Source organism: Lemur catta, chromosome 1 (assembly GCF_020740605.2).
Source record: "Lemur catta isolate mLemCat1 chromosome 1, mLemCat1.pri, whole genome shotgun sequence".
In the NCBI taxonomy this organism is placed as follows: Eukaryota; Metazoa; Chordata; class Mammalia; order Primates; family Lemuridae; genus Lemur; species Lemur catta.
Window position 1 is genome coordinate 111,587,383 of NC_059128.1, and position 13,540 is coordinate 111,600,922.

Here is a 13,540-nt window from a genome sequence, read left to right on the forward strand (position 1 = left end):
GGCTTCTAGGTCTGTTGAATGTAACTTCCCCCATCCTCAGGGCCTGGCACACAGTAGGCACCAACTGAATGATTCTTTACATCTCTACTTTCCCTGGGGGTAGCCACAGGGGGCCCAGCCCCCAGCCCAGTGCCTGGCGCACACAAAGGAATACAAGGTAGCATTGTCCTCGGCGGGCAGTCGCTCAGTCCCGCGCCTCTGCCCCCGCCCAGGTGGTGCCACGTCCCACGATGGCCGCAGGCGCCCTCCTGCCGTGCCCGATGTCCCAGCTGGACTTCCTCAAGGCCTCGCACTTCAAGCTGGGGCCCGACCCGCGGCTGCACCGGGGCGTCATGCATTCCACGGCGCACCGAGACTTTCCCGCATACCCGGGGGCCACCCGGGCGCAGCCACCCCCCAGGCTGCCGGGCACGCCGCTCTTCCCAGCGGACGAGCGCTGGGCCAACGGGGAGCGCTTGTCGGAGGCGCGCCGCGCGTTCTCGCCGCCGTGCGCGCCACCGCCGGAGCGGGGACGGGCGCGCCCGCTTGCCATGCAGGCCAGCAACGTGCGCCTGCACGAGGATGCGCGCGTCACCGCCAGCATCTCCAACGCACGCGCCGCCTACGGGTGGCCCGAGCTGCCCGCGCGCGCCCGAGAGAAGATCCGCGGTGCGCGCCTCATCTTCGACCTCAACTCGGTGACTCCAGGCGACCGGGACAAGCTGCGCATCCCGGCCACCACGCACCAGGAGTTCTTTCCGCCCCACGACGCGTGCCCGCAGCCCCGCGCGCCCTGCAGCCACCTCGGTGAGCGCGCGCTTTGCTCAATGACAGTGGTTCTCAAAGAGGAGCCAGGACTCTACGACTCCCCCCACCCTCGCCCACCCTCACCAGGGGACATTTGACAATGTCTGGAAACATAAAAATGTTTCCAAAAGGATGTCACGGACCGGGGGCGAGGGTGCCATTAGTATGCAGTGGGTAGAGGCCAGGGATGCCACTCAGCACTGCCACCACGCACGGGGCAGCCCCTGCGACAAAGAATCATCCAGCCCCAAATGTCAGCAGTACCAAGGCTCAGAAACCACGGAACCTGCTCGTAGCTGCCATTCGTGTGATTTTTCCAAATCTGTCTTTCTGGGGGCCTTCTAGGGGACACCACTAGACAGAGACCCTCCAAGGTGGCTCAGGTATTGTCCAACCTGGATTTGGCTCTTAGTTCTGGCTCCTAATTTCTGTGATTTCTGCCAAGTCATTTAACCTCTCTGAGCCTCAGGGAGGCTGTAGAATGGGGGATATAGTACCATGTCCAAGAACAAGGTGCAAAGCACTTGACCTTGATGTCTGGCTCAGCACAGTACGTGGTAGTTATTGTTGGTACTGTTAATTTTTTTTTTTTTTTTTGGTGTTTGCCAGATGGCCCTCAATATAGACTGGTCAGGGACAGGGGACAGCCCAACTCCTCTTTCCAGGCAAGGAATGAAATTCCAGTGGTCTGAGGCTGCAGGGAATCTATCCCATTTTCTCTCTCTCTCTACCTCCCACTTTCTCTCCCCCATTGCCTATCCTCAGGGGGCCCCAACATCCTCACATGGGACAACAAGAGACAGGAGGGGACTTCCTACCAGAAACAGTTCCAGTCCCTGCCGGGCCCACCTACCTTGATGTGTAAGAGGGTAAATTGAGGCTGGGTTGGGGCCGCTGAGGAGGGCAGCGATGAGGGCTGGGTGGTTTGGGCCTTCTCATCCCTGTCTGCCCACAGGCCTCCTCGAAAGTGGAACTTGGAGACTGCAAGATTGGCTACGGCCCCATGTGTTCGGAGCAGAAACAGGCCTACAGGCCCCAGGGCCTGCCCCCAGACAGGTACAATGGGACCACTGCCTTCCCACCTAGATGGGACAATTGGCTTTCAGCAGCAGGTGGAATGGAACACGTAGGGATCCGGGGCCAATACTCTGCCTCTGAGGTGTCCAGCACTGGCAGGCAAGGCACACTGTTGTGCTAGATCTCCCACCATTAGCGCCCCACGACTTGGCCATTGGGCAACCCAGATGCTTCCCTTTCCTGGGGGTTATAAGGGCCCGGATGGGTCCTACCTTACCTTATTACTGGTAGAATAACACCTTGCCTGCAGGTATGACAAGGCACAGGCCGTGGCCCACATCCACTGTGTGAATATCCGTCCTGGAGATGGCCTCTTCCACGACAGGACCACCGCGGCAGAGCACTTCTATCCCCGGGAGCCAGGTGAGAGCTGCTGCCTGCCCTGCCTTGGGCTCCCGCAGGGCTCCCGCAGGGCAGCTCAGTACCTACTCTGCCACTGGTAGAGCCGTTTGTTCTTTACCACAGTCAGACTCCAGAGTCGCACATCCTGAAAGGAAATTGGTGCCCCGGCCCTGGCCATCTGGACACCTTCATGCAGTTCTTCTACGGCCAGGTCAGCAGGAAAAGAAGGCAGCAGGGCTGACCAGGGAAAAGGGCTTCCCAGGCAGAGCAACAGCAAGTGCAAAGGTCCTGGGGTGGGAATGAGTTTGACATGTACACAGGAATCTCCGGGATCTATTTGAATGATCTAGAGTAAGTCAGTTAATCACTCCGAGCCTCAGTGGCTCTTGACTAAAACGAGATAACAGTACCAACTCCCAACGCTATGGCATGGGGCCCAGAGAGGATGAGGGAGCTGTCCAAGGTCACAGAGCACCCACTGCCTCCTTCCCACTGGGCCCCGTGGGACATCCCGACCACCGGGAGCTTCCCAGATGTCATGTGGTCCTACAGCCACCACCCCCGACCCAGCCACCCCGCCGCCACATGCCCCAAGAGCACTTTCAGAGTCACGTGACCCTAGGAGAGTCGAAGCTGCTTGGACACTTTTTCCACACCACTATGGGCTCGGACTACTACCCCTTGGAGACAGATCCGGTAGGGACGCAGAAAGCGCCCACCCTCCACCTGCTGCCGAGCAACCTGCCCCAGGGCACCAGAGGTCAGTGTGGGCCCCGCCCCCCAAAACTCCACCCTTGCCACAAGTCTGGCCCCGCCCATCCTCTGGCTCTGCCTCCTGAAGGCTAAATCCTACTCCATATTGACCAGGACCCTACCTCAGCCCCTGGATAGTCCCACCACTTCGTGGCCATGCCCCGCCCCCTGCACGACTGGGACTCTAGCTGGGTCTTAGCTCCGCCCCTTTCCCAATCCCTACCCCCTGCCTCTGACTCTGGCTCCGCCCCCTAACCAGGTAGCCTTCCCTACCTGGCTCCGCCCCCATACTCATCTGGCCAGGCCCCGCCCCTGGCCTTCTCACCACCCGCCTTTCCACTCCCACAACCCGTACCTGATGTTAATCCATTCTTCGACCCTGCTCAACATCAGGGCCAGCCCAAGCTTGAACCCTGAACCCCGAACCCCTGCCCCACCCTTAGTCTGGCACATCCCCCCCCTCGGCCCTCCCTCACCTTCCCCGGCCCCTCAACTCAGCCGCCCCCACTCAAATCCCCAGAATCCGATTTTTTAACCATGAACCAGAAGATGCTGACGCCACACAGAGCAGCTCGAGTCCCCATCACTGAAGAGATGCTACAGCGGGTGAGGGAGAGAGGGGAAAGGGATATATCCCTCACCAGGTAACCCCCAAATCAGGGTAGAGTTATCTCAGGGTGAGTGTACTGTCACCCCAGACTCAGAGTTAGTGATCACCCCAGGCTCAAGGTCATTTTAATGTCACTCCAGCATGAAAATCATCCCTAGCTCACCCCAAGGCTCGTGTCTCCCATCCAAGCTAACCAGGCCCAACCCTGCTTAGCTTCTGAGATCAGATGAGATTGGGCGCGTTCAGGGTGATATGGCCGTAGACCCCAGGGTCATGTCAGAGGCAGCTCAGGTGCACCTTTGTAGCACCAGCCATGTTTATGCCCCAAGACCAGGGTTCAGTCAGAGTTACCTAGGGTTGCCCCAGTCCTGGGGTGTTTCCAGGGGCACCTCTGGTTTCCCTCTGGCTTCTCATCAGCTCTTGGGTCAGCCCAGACTGGGGCCCCTTTTGCCTACCTCCCCCCGGCCCCAAGCACCAGCCAAACCTGGCTGAGCCTCTACCCACCCTTTGATGCCCCAAGGTGGACCGGGAACCGTGGGGTGGTCTGGGTGGGTCAGTCACCCACCAGGCTGCCCTGCAAGGCTGCCCACCATGACTCCACAGTGCAAATACAGCCACGTGGAGCCCCCTCTGGGTGGACTGCGCTTCCTGTCAACCCAGTACAGGGACGAGTTTCCTGCCAAGTACCAGGGCCCAGCAGTGCTGAGACTGGGCACACCACAGGAGAGCCACGTGCCACTGGGCACACCTCGCCAGAGGCACTGCAGAGAGAAGATAGACCCTCAGGCCCCCCAGTCCCCTATGTACCCCTGCCCCAGCCAGCAATAAACATCACCCTGGCAACATCCCACCCCTCCCTATCATTTCAGCCATAAGAGAGGATGCTTGGATGGGTGGGGACCAGAGCAAGGAGTAACTCTTTCATTAGAAATGAGAAATATATGCACTTGTCAGTGCATGTGGCTGGGGTCATGGAGGGGGGCTTCCCTTCTAAGGATGAAGGTGAGGAGAGGGGAGGAAGGCCAGGGTGTAGGGAGAAGTTTTCAATGGTGGAGAGGCTGTTCAAGGGCATATGGGGGTGGACACAGCTGAGAGTGGCCCAGCAGTTTTCTCCATGGTGGGCAGAGACTGGACAGTGAATGGTGGTGCACTAGCTGGCTGGGCCACTGGCCCCCAGGTCAGAGTGGGGTCCAGGGGCAAATGGACAAAAGCCATCAGGACACGGTGATGTCCAAAGGGGTAAGTGTCTAGCCAGGGACAAAATGAAAAAGGTCTAGAGGAGGATGATGGGGTAGGGCCCTGACGCCCATGAGTGACTGGGCTAAGCAAGGACCAGGACCTTGGACAGTGCCTGACCTTTAGGTATGGGGTCTGGTGGGGAAGAAGTCAGGTCTGTCTGGTATAAGGTGGGCTTTAGTGGCCATGCCCAGGGCCTGCCCCTGTAGACTGTTGAGCACCCAGTTTCAAGGAGTGAACATGGCTTTCCTGAACCCGGAGTCAGACCTCTAAAGACCAAAGCTATCAACCCAACAGGGCCACTAGTAGCCAACCTCAACCTGGCCAGCAGCACTTTCCCTACCAGCAACAGTTCTTCCAGGCTAAGTTGCAATTTCAATAGGAAGTGCAGGAGTCCAGATTTGCATCCTATGGGGACAAGATGGCCCTTTTGCCTGCACTCATGGTATCCACATTGACTGCGAGAAAATCTGCTCACTGTGGAATGACTCCTCTATTTGAATCCTCTAAAGATGTTTTGCATCACACTCCTTACTGTGTTTCTTCATGATAAACCAGGGTTTGTCATTGATTGACATCTTGAATCAAATAATGCTTTGTTGGAGGCCATCCTGTGCATGATAGGATGTTTGGCACTATCCTTGTCCTCTACCAACTAGATGCCAGTAGCACACCTCCCTCTCAGTTGTGACAACCAAAATGTCTCCAGATATTGCCATATGTCCCCAGGGTGGGGAGAATTTCCCTGGTTGAAATCCACTGCAATAAATTCATCTTCTTCTGATGAAGCTTGTCTGCCTGTGGACCAGACCACTAGAACAGAAAGGCTTTCCCTTTTTGCCTTGCCTGCCAGGAAGCTTAGAAAGCTTCCTTTGGTGTTAAGTTCCATGTAGCTCCAGTTGTGGGATTATTTGGGCTCCTGCCTCATCCCACGAATGGTTTAAAACAGCCAAGACACCAGATGAAAAATGGATTGGAGTTACAAGGAGTCAGATTGCAGCACAATTTGAAGCATTTCATAACAATAGAACTGACCAGTCCTGGGATGGCTTGCCAGGGAAGAACAGAAACTTTAATGAGTGGGGAAAGACACCACATCAGGATGATTCTGGGTGTATTTTATGGATTTATCCCTCGTATATCCCACTCAGCTCCCCCCAAAGGATATGGACTAAGACAAATAATATAGGATTGACCATGAGAAAACCAAGATTAATGTTTTTAAAGAAAAGCAACTTTGTCAATGGTGAGCATAACACAGCAGCAGAACTCAACAGAATTCAGATCTGCCTTTCTGTTCTTGGGCAAGAACATGCTGTGACCCTCAGTTTCCTCATCTGTAAAATGGGGATGGTGATAGTTTTTCCTTCACAGATGACTGCAAGAATTAAGTAAAATGTGTATGTACCATGCTTAGAACAGGGTCTGGCGCTTGGCTGCAGCTCAATGAATGGTTACTAAATTTGTTAATGTCTTAAGTCATTTTAAAATTAATTTTTAATTATTTTTTTGAGCTGGAGTCTTGCTCAGTCACCTGGGCTAGAGTGCCGTGGCATCAGCTTAGCTCACAGCAACCTCAAACTCCTGGGCTCAAGCGATTCTCCTGCCTCAGCCTCCCGAGTAGCTGGGACTACAGCATGTGCCACTACACCTGGATAATTTGTCTATTTTTGGTAGAGCCGGGGTCTTGCTCTTGCTCATGCTGGTCTGGAACTCCTGACCTCAAGCGATCCTCCTGCCTCAGCCTCTATAGTAGCTGGGATTACAGGTGTGAGCCACCGTGTGCGGCCTTAAGTCATTTTTGTTACAAGTGACAGAAACGGAGCTCTGTCCAGCTCAAGCAAAAAAGAGATTTTATGGATTTAGAAACAAGAAAGTCTGGGCTTGGGTCTAACATCAAGCATGCTAGTTTCACATCAGGACTCTGTGTCCTTCACCATCTCTCAGTCCTTCCAAGCAGTGGTAAAAGAGGATGCTGGTATCCCCAATTGTTACAATTAAAGCCCCCAAAGAAATGGCGAGGAGGTCTTCCCAGCTCAAGCCTCATATTGGAATTTAAAGAATATGCTGATTGGCCCATTTGAGTCACATGCTTAACCGTGAACCAATCACTGTACTCAGAGGAGTGGGATACTGTGATTGGTTGGCCCTGCTCAGTAGCGCATCTGTGCGTTACTTGGTTTCCCAAACCAGGCCAGGATCACTGAATCTGGAGCCCAACCTTGCTGGACTCTGTCTCCTAACAACAGATCTGCATCTGCTCAGAGCACCCATCTTGCCCCAGGTTACAATCTTGGTGGTGGATAATCTGCTATTAATAATAGGCTCTTCCCAGCAAGAGTAATATTACCTTTGTAGACAGGAAATCTTCAGTGTTTGGGAGTAGCCTAGACTAGCATCAAGTGTCCCCTAGTTCTCTGATAATCCCAATCTTATCTCTCACCTCATTACCTCTCTTTTCTTTTAGCTTAGGGCAGAGAATTAGGCTCTGGCAATTCCACAAAATCAAGCAGATTTTAGTTTCTGCTTTGGGAAGGAGAACATTCAAGAAGCTTGTGTCGGCTGGGCGCGGTGGCACGCCTGTAATCCTAGCACTCTGGGAGGCCGAGGCGGGTGGATCACTCGAGGTCAGGAGTTCGAGGCCAGCCTGAGCAAGAGCGAGACCCCGTCTCTACTAAAAATAGAAAGAAATGATTTGGACAGCTAAAAATATATATAGAAAAAATTAGCTGGGCATGGTGGTGCATGCCTGTAGTCCCAGCTACTTGGGAGGCTGAGACAGAAGGATTGCTTAAGCCCAGGAGTTTGAGGTTGCTGTGAGCTAGGCTGATGCCACGGCACTCTAGCCAGGGCAACAGAGTGAGACTCTGTCTCAAAAAAAAGAAGCTGTGTCTTGGGCATGGTGGTTCACACCTGTTATCCTAGCACCCTGGGAGGTCAAGGCCAGAGGATCACTTGAAGTCAGCAGTTAGCCTAGCCTGAGCAAGAGTGTGTGACCCGTCTCTACCAAAACTAAAAAATAAATTAGCTGGGTGTGGTGGTGCATGCCTGCAGTCCCAGCTACTCAGGAGGCGGAGGCAGGAGGATTGCTTGAGCCCAGGAGTTTGAGGTTGCTGGGAGCTAGGCTGACCGCCATGGCACTCTAGCCCAAGTGACAGAGCAAGACTCTGTTTCAAAAAACAAAACAAAACAAAACAAAACAAAACCCACCAGCCAAAGACCACCAGAAACACACCTGTAGTCAAAAGAATTCAGGTTTATCTAGCTTGCTTCAGCGAGGAAGATGGCATATCAGGGAACCATAGGGTGTCTCTGTAAGGGGAAGTTGGTGGCAGGGGAGCTTCTTAGAGGGTCCGGGCTTATGCTGGGTGGTTTTAAGGAGACTGGAAGCATTTCTAGGATGGTGTTGTCAGGAACCAGGGATCAAATTGGTGACTGGGTATTCTGGCGATTTGTATCTCCGAGGTGGGAGGATGGAAATAGTCTTGGGATTGTCACTGGTAAATCACAGCAGTCATTTGAGTCAGTTAGGAGAAGGGGATGTATATTCATTTTTGTGGTTGTAGAGTGTCCTTGTCATTATCTTGGTTCAGACATGGTCACAGAGTGGCCTTGTCTGATTATTGTTTATATCCCGGGCCCAGTGTTTATGATGTCCCATGGCCCAGCTGCCAGGGACCAGGAGCGGTTTTTCACTGTCTCTCCGAGGCTGGGACCTGTGTCTCCAGGGAAAATTTGCCCAGAGCCCTTGCCAGCCCTGTCTAAGGTTCTCCAGACATCATCACTTACATCAGACACCAGGAGCCCACCAGGGACTGCAGGGATCCACCACCATCTGGGTAGGAGGCTGAAAGCACTAAGAGAGGGGCTCCCCAGCACCATTCCTTGGTTGGGGAGATTGTTAAAGTGTGTTACCCAGAAATGGTGGAGGGTCTCACCATCAAAAAAAACCCAAACAAACAAAAATTGGAGAAATGCTGGATTAAGCAGACAGGCCTGGTTTTAAACTGCAGGGCTTCTCAGAGGCTAGATACACCTGGGCGCGTCGCAAGTCTGCAAGAGCAATGGCATGTTTGGTGATTTTCGAACAAAGAGAGAGCAACTCCAGTGGCGCAATCGGTTAGCGCGTGGCGCTTATATGAACAAAGATAGAATCAGAGACATGGGCAGGAGGCAGAGACAAAGAGACAGAGAGAGCGACAGAGAGGGAAGGACAGGCAGGATCAGGGCCGGAGAGGGGCTGACACGGGCACGGGAACAGACAGAGGGACGGGGCCCTGGCGGCGCGGGCAGGGCGCGGCGCAGACAAAGGCGCGGCCGGGGCGGCCGGGCCGGGACAAAGACTGGCCCGGGGGGCGGGGGCAGCGGCGATGGCGACGGCCGCGGCGGGCGCGGGCGAACTACAAGTCCCAGCAGCTCCCGCTGCGGCCCTCGGCCGGCCCCTCTCGCTCCCCGGGAGCGCCTGGCGGGGCCGCTGGGCCGAGGGGGCCGCCGGCGGGGCTGGCGGGCGGGGGGCTTCCTGCGGGTCCGGGGGGCGCCGGCGGCCGGCGCGGGCGCGGCGGGCCGGGCAGGGGCAAGGGGCACCGGGTGAGTGTCCCCGCGAGCGGGCCGGGGCCGGGCGGGGGCCGGGCGGGGGGCGGGTGGGGGGCCCGGGTGCGGGGCGCGGCCCGGGGCGACCTCTATTCGCCCCCAGCCCCGTGCGCCGCCTGCCCCGGCCTGGGCAAGCGGGGTCGCTGGCGCGATCGGAGGGGACCCCGCGGCCCGCCGGCCTAGCGCGTCCATCCCGCCGCTGCGGCCTGGGGGTAGCGCCCCCGAGGCTGGGAGCCTTCAATCGGACTGGGTCCCTCGGTATTGTTCCCACCTCCCGCCTGGGCCTGGGGTCGGGAATTCACGAGGCCCCTTCCTCGGGAGGGGCATCCAGGGGTTCCCCTCCCCCTAGGACCCCAGGAAGGGGCCTAGCTATTGTTCCCCTCCCCCTCCAGTCTTGGGGTCTGGAGTTCTGGAAGCCCCCCCCCGGAGGTGACCTAGAGGGGTCCACCTGCCCCCCAGGAACTCAGGAAGGACCCCAGTGATTTCTCCTCCCACCTTCCAGTTAGGAAATGGGAATTCAGGGGACCCCTGCCTCTGGAAGCCATCTAAGAGCTTCTCTGCCCTTCAGGAACCCAGGTTTGTGGGGGGACCCAGGTATTGCTCTCCCCACCCTCCAGCTATGGAGTATGGGTGGAGGAGACCGGCCAGGAACTCCGCTCTGTTTGCATAACTTCGCCTGGCTATGGCGTTGTGGCTCAGTATGTCCCCCTTCCTGAAACGGGAGCGAGAGGTCCCTCCAACCCCCAGGCACAGATCTACACCCAACCATAGGGTGGGCAGCTCCAGCACCTCCGCAACAGGTCATCCTCATTGCCTCCTTGCTCCCCAGGAGTCCTAGCTATTGTTTTTCAACCTGTCTGCCTGCCCCAGCCATGACCCTGGAATTGAGCTCAGTTGGGAATCTTTCCTCCAGGAAGGAACACAAGTGTGTTGACACCATCTCTGTGCCCCATTCATGGGATGACATAGTCTGGGGCTTCCCCCAGTAACCCAGGAGAGCCCCCACGTATTATTTTCACCTACTCTCCAGCTAGCACGTAGAATTCAGGATCTTCTCGATTGGGTGCAGTTTAGCACACACCTGGAGTCCCAGCTACTTGGGAGCTTGGGAGGCTGAAGCAGGAGGATCACTTGAGCCCAGGACTCTAAGACCAGACTGGGCAACATAGTGAGACCCCATCTCAAAAGAAAAAAAAAAAGAATTCAGGATCTTCTAGCCAATGAGGGAAAAAACAGGTATACTGACAACTGTCCCCACCCTCCTGATTGTGGGTCTGTTAGTTTACCTGTCTACCCCTCCCAGCCAGGAGGGGTCCCCTATATCATTCTCTCACACTTACCCTCTGGCTTTAGGAAGGGGTTCTAGGTCTAAGAGAGAACACAGATGTTTTGACACTTGTTCCCACCCCAAGCTGTGACGTCTGGAATTCAGGTTGTCTCCTTCCCAGAAGGCAAGCAGTCCTCACCCAGTGACCTAGGATGGGTGTCAGATGTAGTTTGCACCCGACTCCTGTCCCCCAGCCACAGGTTCCAGAGCTCAGGATGCCACCGTTCTAGGAGGTGAACCAGAGGTGCTCCTCCCTACCAGGAACTCCCAAATCTGCCACTCCCAACTATGGGACAAGAATTCAGGCCCTGTGCTCAGGAACACAGGAACTCCGACACCTATCCTCTTCCCCATAAGGGGACCCCCATCCAGGGGTTCAGAACCCAGGACTGTCTCCTTCACAGGACCCCAGCTTCCCACAAGAGGAGCCCAGGATGGAGAGAGGGGCAGAGCCATGGCGTTGGGCACTGCAGACCTCTAGTGCTGGGTCCCATGACTTCCATCCAGGTTTGGGGCTGAGAGGGGAGGGTCCCACCATGCTCCACCAGGGTCCCTTTACTCCCTGCCCTGGCTAGGGCAAGTCAGAAATCTCCCTGAAGTTGGAGACAAGGGAAAGATCCATGTGTGTGCGTGGTAGCATGTTCTGGGGGCACAGCCGGGTCCCCTTGCCCAAGAGACGGACCCCTTCCGGAGAACCTACATGCATCCACCCTCTGTCCTCCCCTCTACAGATCCTGCCCCAGAAGCAGCTGCCACTTCCACGCCGGGGATGCGGCGCTCTGTGCTTGTAAGGAACCCTGGCCACAAAGGCCTGAGGGTGGTTTATGAAGAGCTTGACTCTGACTCAGAGGATCTGGACCCCAATCCCGAAGATCTGGACCCAGTGTCTGAAGACCCAGGGCCTGACCCAGAAGACCTCAACACTGTCTCAGAAGATGCGGACCCCAGCTATGAAGATCTGGAGCCGGTCTCCGAGGATGTGGACCCCGATGCCGACGCTCCGGGCTCTATCTTGGGCAACCGCGATTCTGAACCCCAAGATCCCGACCCCATGTCTTCGAGTTTCGACCTCGATCCTGATGTTATCGGCCCTGTACCCCTGGTTCTCGACCCTAACAGCGATACTCTCAGCCCCGCCGCTCCAGATGTGGACCCCCTTGAGTCCGGCCTCACTGCCACCCCCCGGGTCTTGGCCACCAGCCCCGAGGTGCCGTCCGCCCCTGCCAGCCCGCCCCGGCCCTTCTCCTGCCCCGATTGCGGGCGAGCCTTCCGCCGCAGCTCGGGGCTGAGCCAGCACCGCCGCACTCACAGCGGCGAGAAGCCGTACCGCTGCCCCGACTGCGGCAAGTCGTTCAGCCACGGGGCCACCCTGGCGCAGCACCGCGGCATCCATACGGGGGCCCGGCCGTACCAGTGTGCCGCGTGCGGCAAAGCCTTCGGGTGGCGCTCCACATTGCTGAAGCACCGCTCCAGCCACAGCGGGGAGAAGCCGCACCACTGCCCGGTGTGCGGCAAGGCCTTCGGGCACGGCTCGCTGCTGGCGCAGCACCTGCGCACGCATGGTGGTCCACGGCCCCACAAGTGCCCTGTGTGCGCCAAGGGCTTCGGCCAGGGCTCGGCGCTGCTCAAGCACCTGCGCACGCACACGGGCGAGCGGCCCTACCCCTGCCCGCAGTGCGGCAAGGCCTTCGGGCAGAGCTCGGCGCTGCTGCAGCACCAGCGCACGCACACGGCCGAGCGCCCCTACCGCTGTCCCCACTGCGGCAAGGCCTTCGGGCAGAGCTCCAACCTGCAGCACCACCTGCGCATCCACACGGGCGAGCGGCCCTACGCCTGCCCGCACTGCTCCAAGGCCTTCGGGCAGAGCTCGGCGCTGCTGCAGCACCTGCACGTGCATTCGGGCGAGCGGCCCTACCGCTGCCAGCTCTGCGGCAAGGCCTTCGGCCAAGCCTCCAGCCTCACCAAGCACAAGCGGGTGCATGAGGGCGCTGCCGCCGCCGCAGCTGCTGCTGCTGCTGCCGCCGCGGCTGCAGCTGCCGCCGCCGGCCTGGGCCTCGGCCCTGACCTGACCCCTGCATCCGGGATGAGGCCGGGGCAGGTCTCCCTCCTGGGTTCCGAGGCTGTCTCCGTGTTGGGCTCAGGTCTGGGCCTCAGCCCTGGCACCAGCTCTGGCAGCGGCCCTGACACTGGCTCTGTGCTGGGCACTGTCCCCAATCCCAGCCCCAAGCACCTCTCTAGCTCCAGATCCACCCCCAGCCCTAATCCTGTGGAATCACCTGACCCTAAACCTGGGCACGATGCCGATCCTGACCTTGTGGCCAGCTCTGACCATGAATCTGACCCCAGTCCTAAACCTGATCCTGTGCCCAGCCCTGAACCCTGCTCTCCCACCCATGACGCTATCAGCCCAGCCCTCCCTACCAGCGAGAGTCCCGAGTGGGTGCAGGAGCAAGAGGCACTGCTGGGGCCTGATGGCTGAAGGGGACGCTGGCATCCAAGAGGGCCTGGGGAAGTTGTGTGTTGTGCAGTTAGTAAAATCCTCCCACTGCTTCCTGGCTCTGTGTCCTGGTTTGCCTTTTGCGCTTTCTTCCCCGATGCACAGCTTCTTCCTCCGGAGATGTAACCATGTAGCCGGGGCCAGACATAGACGGGAGCCCCAGTGTCCCGGCTTCCTTCTGGGGCCAGGAGCCACACCAGCCAGGATTCTCAGCCTCCCTGATGAGGTCTCACACTGGTCCATCTGCTCGGGGAACCTACCCCTTGCCCTTCAAAGCTAATGTAACAAGCCACTGGACAAAAGGAGGCTGCTCATTTATGCA

At 57.5% G+C, this 13,540-nt stretch overlaps 2 protein-coding genes across 3 annotated transcripts; both read left to right on the plus strand.

Annotated features, from left to right (window-relative positions):
* The first annotated feature begins 230 nt into the window (after positions 1-230).
* Positions 231-4,396, plus strand: TEX45 (testis expressed 45). The gene is made up of 8 exons (XM_045547247.1): positions 231-786; positions 1,552-1,655; positions 1,742-1,842; positions 2,114-2,226; positions 2,307-2,416; positions 2,758-2,965; positions 3,479-3,564; positions 4,172-4,396. Exons 1-8 carry the CDS (start codon positions 231-233, stop codon positions 4,394-4,396), a joined length of 1,503 nt encoding a protein of 500 aa, XP_045403203.1.
* Positions 4,397-9,244: 4,848 nt separating this feature from the next.
* ZNF358 (zinc finger protein 358) lies at positions 9,245-13,276 on the plus strand. Of its 2 annotated transcripts, none has more exons than XM_045547271.1 (2): positions 9,245-9,391; positions 11,453-13,276. In XM_045547271.1, the coding sequence occupies exon 2, from the start codon at positions 11,491-11,493 to the stop codon at positions 13,198-13,200; it is 1,710 nt and encodes a 569-aa protein (XP_045403227.1). In that variant the 5' UTR covers positions 9,245-9,391; positions 11,453-11,490; the 3' UTR covers positions 13,201-13,276. The 2 variants fall into 2 exon arrangements, with proteins under 2 accessions (XP_045403227.1, XP_045403217.1); XM_045547261.1 differs by lacking the exon at positions 9,245-9,391 and adding an exon at positions 10,565-11,228.
* Positions 13,277-13,540: the final 264 nt, after the last annotated feature.

What these genes read in the sequence shown, in the direction of transcription:
- TEX45 (XM_045547247.1), top strand. Translation starts at nt 231, where the DNA reads ATGGCCGCAGGCGCCCTCCTGCCGTGCCCGATGTCCCAGCTGGACTTC. An exon ending in CTTCTATCCCCGGGAGCCAG is followed by an intron (nt 2,227 to 2,306) that starts GTGAGAGCTGCT and finishes TGCCACTGGTAG; the next exon opens with AGCCGTTTGTTCTTTACCAC. An exon ending in CCTGCCCCAGGGCACCAGAG is followed by an intron (nt 2,966 to 3,478) that starts GTCAGTGTGGGC and finishes TCAAATCCCCAG; the next exon opens with AATCCGATTTTTTAACCATG.
- ZNF358 (XM_045547261.1), top strand. Translation starts at nt 11,156, where the DNA reads ATGGAGAGAGGGGCAGAGCCATGGCGTTGGGCACTGCAGACCTCTAGT. An exon ending in GTCCCATGACTTCCATCCAG is followed by an intron (nt 11,229 to 11,452) that starts GTTTGGGGCTGA and finishes TCCCCTCTACAG; the next exon opens with ATCCTGCCCCAGAAGCAGCT.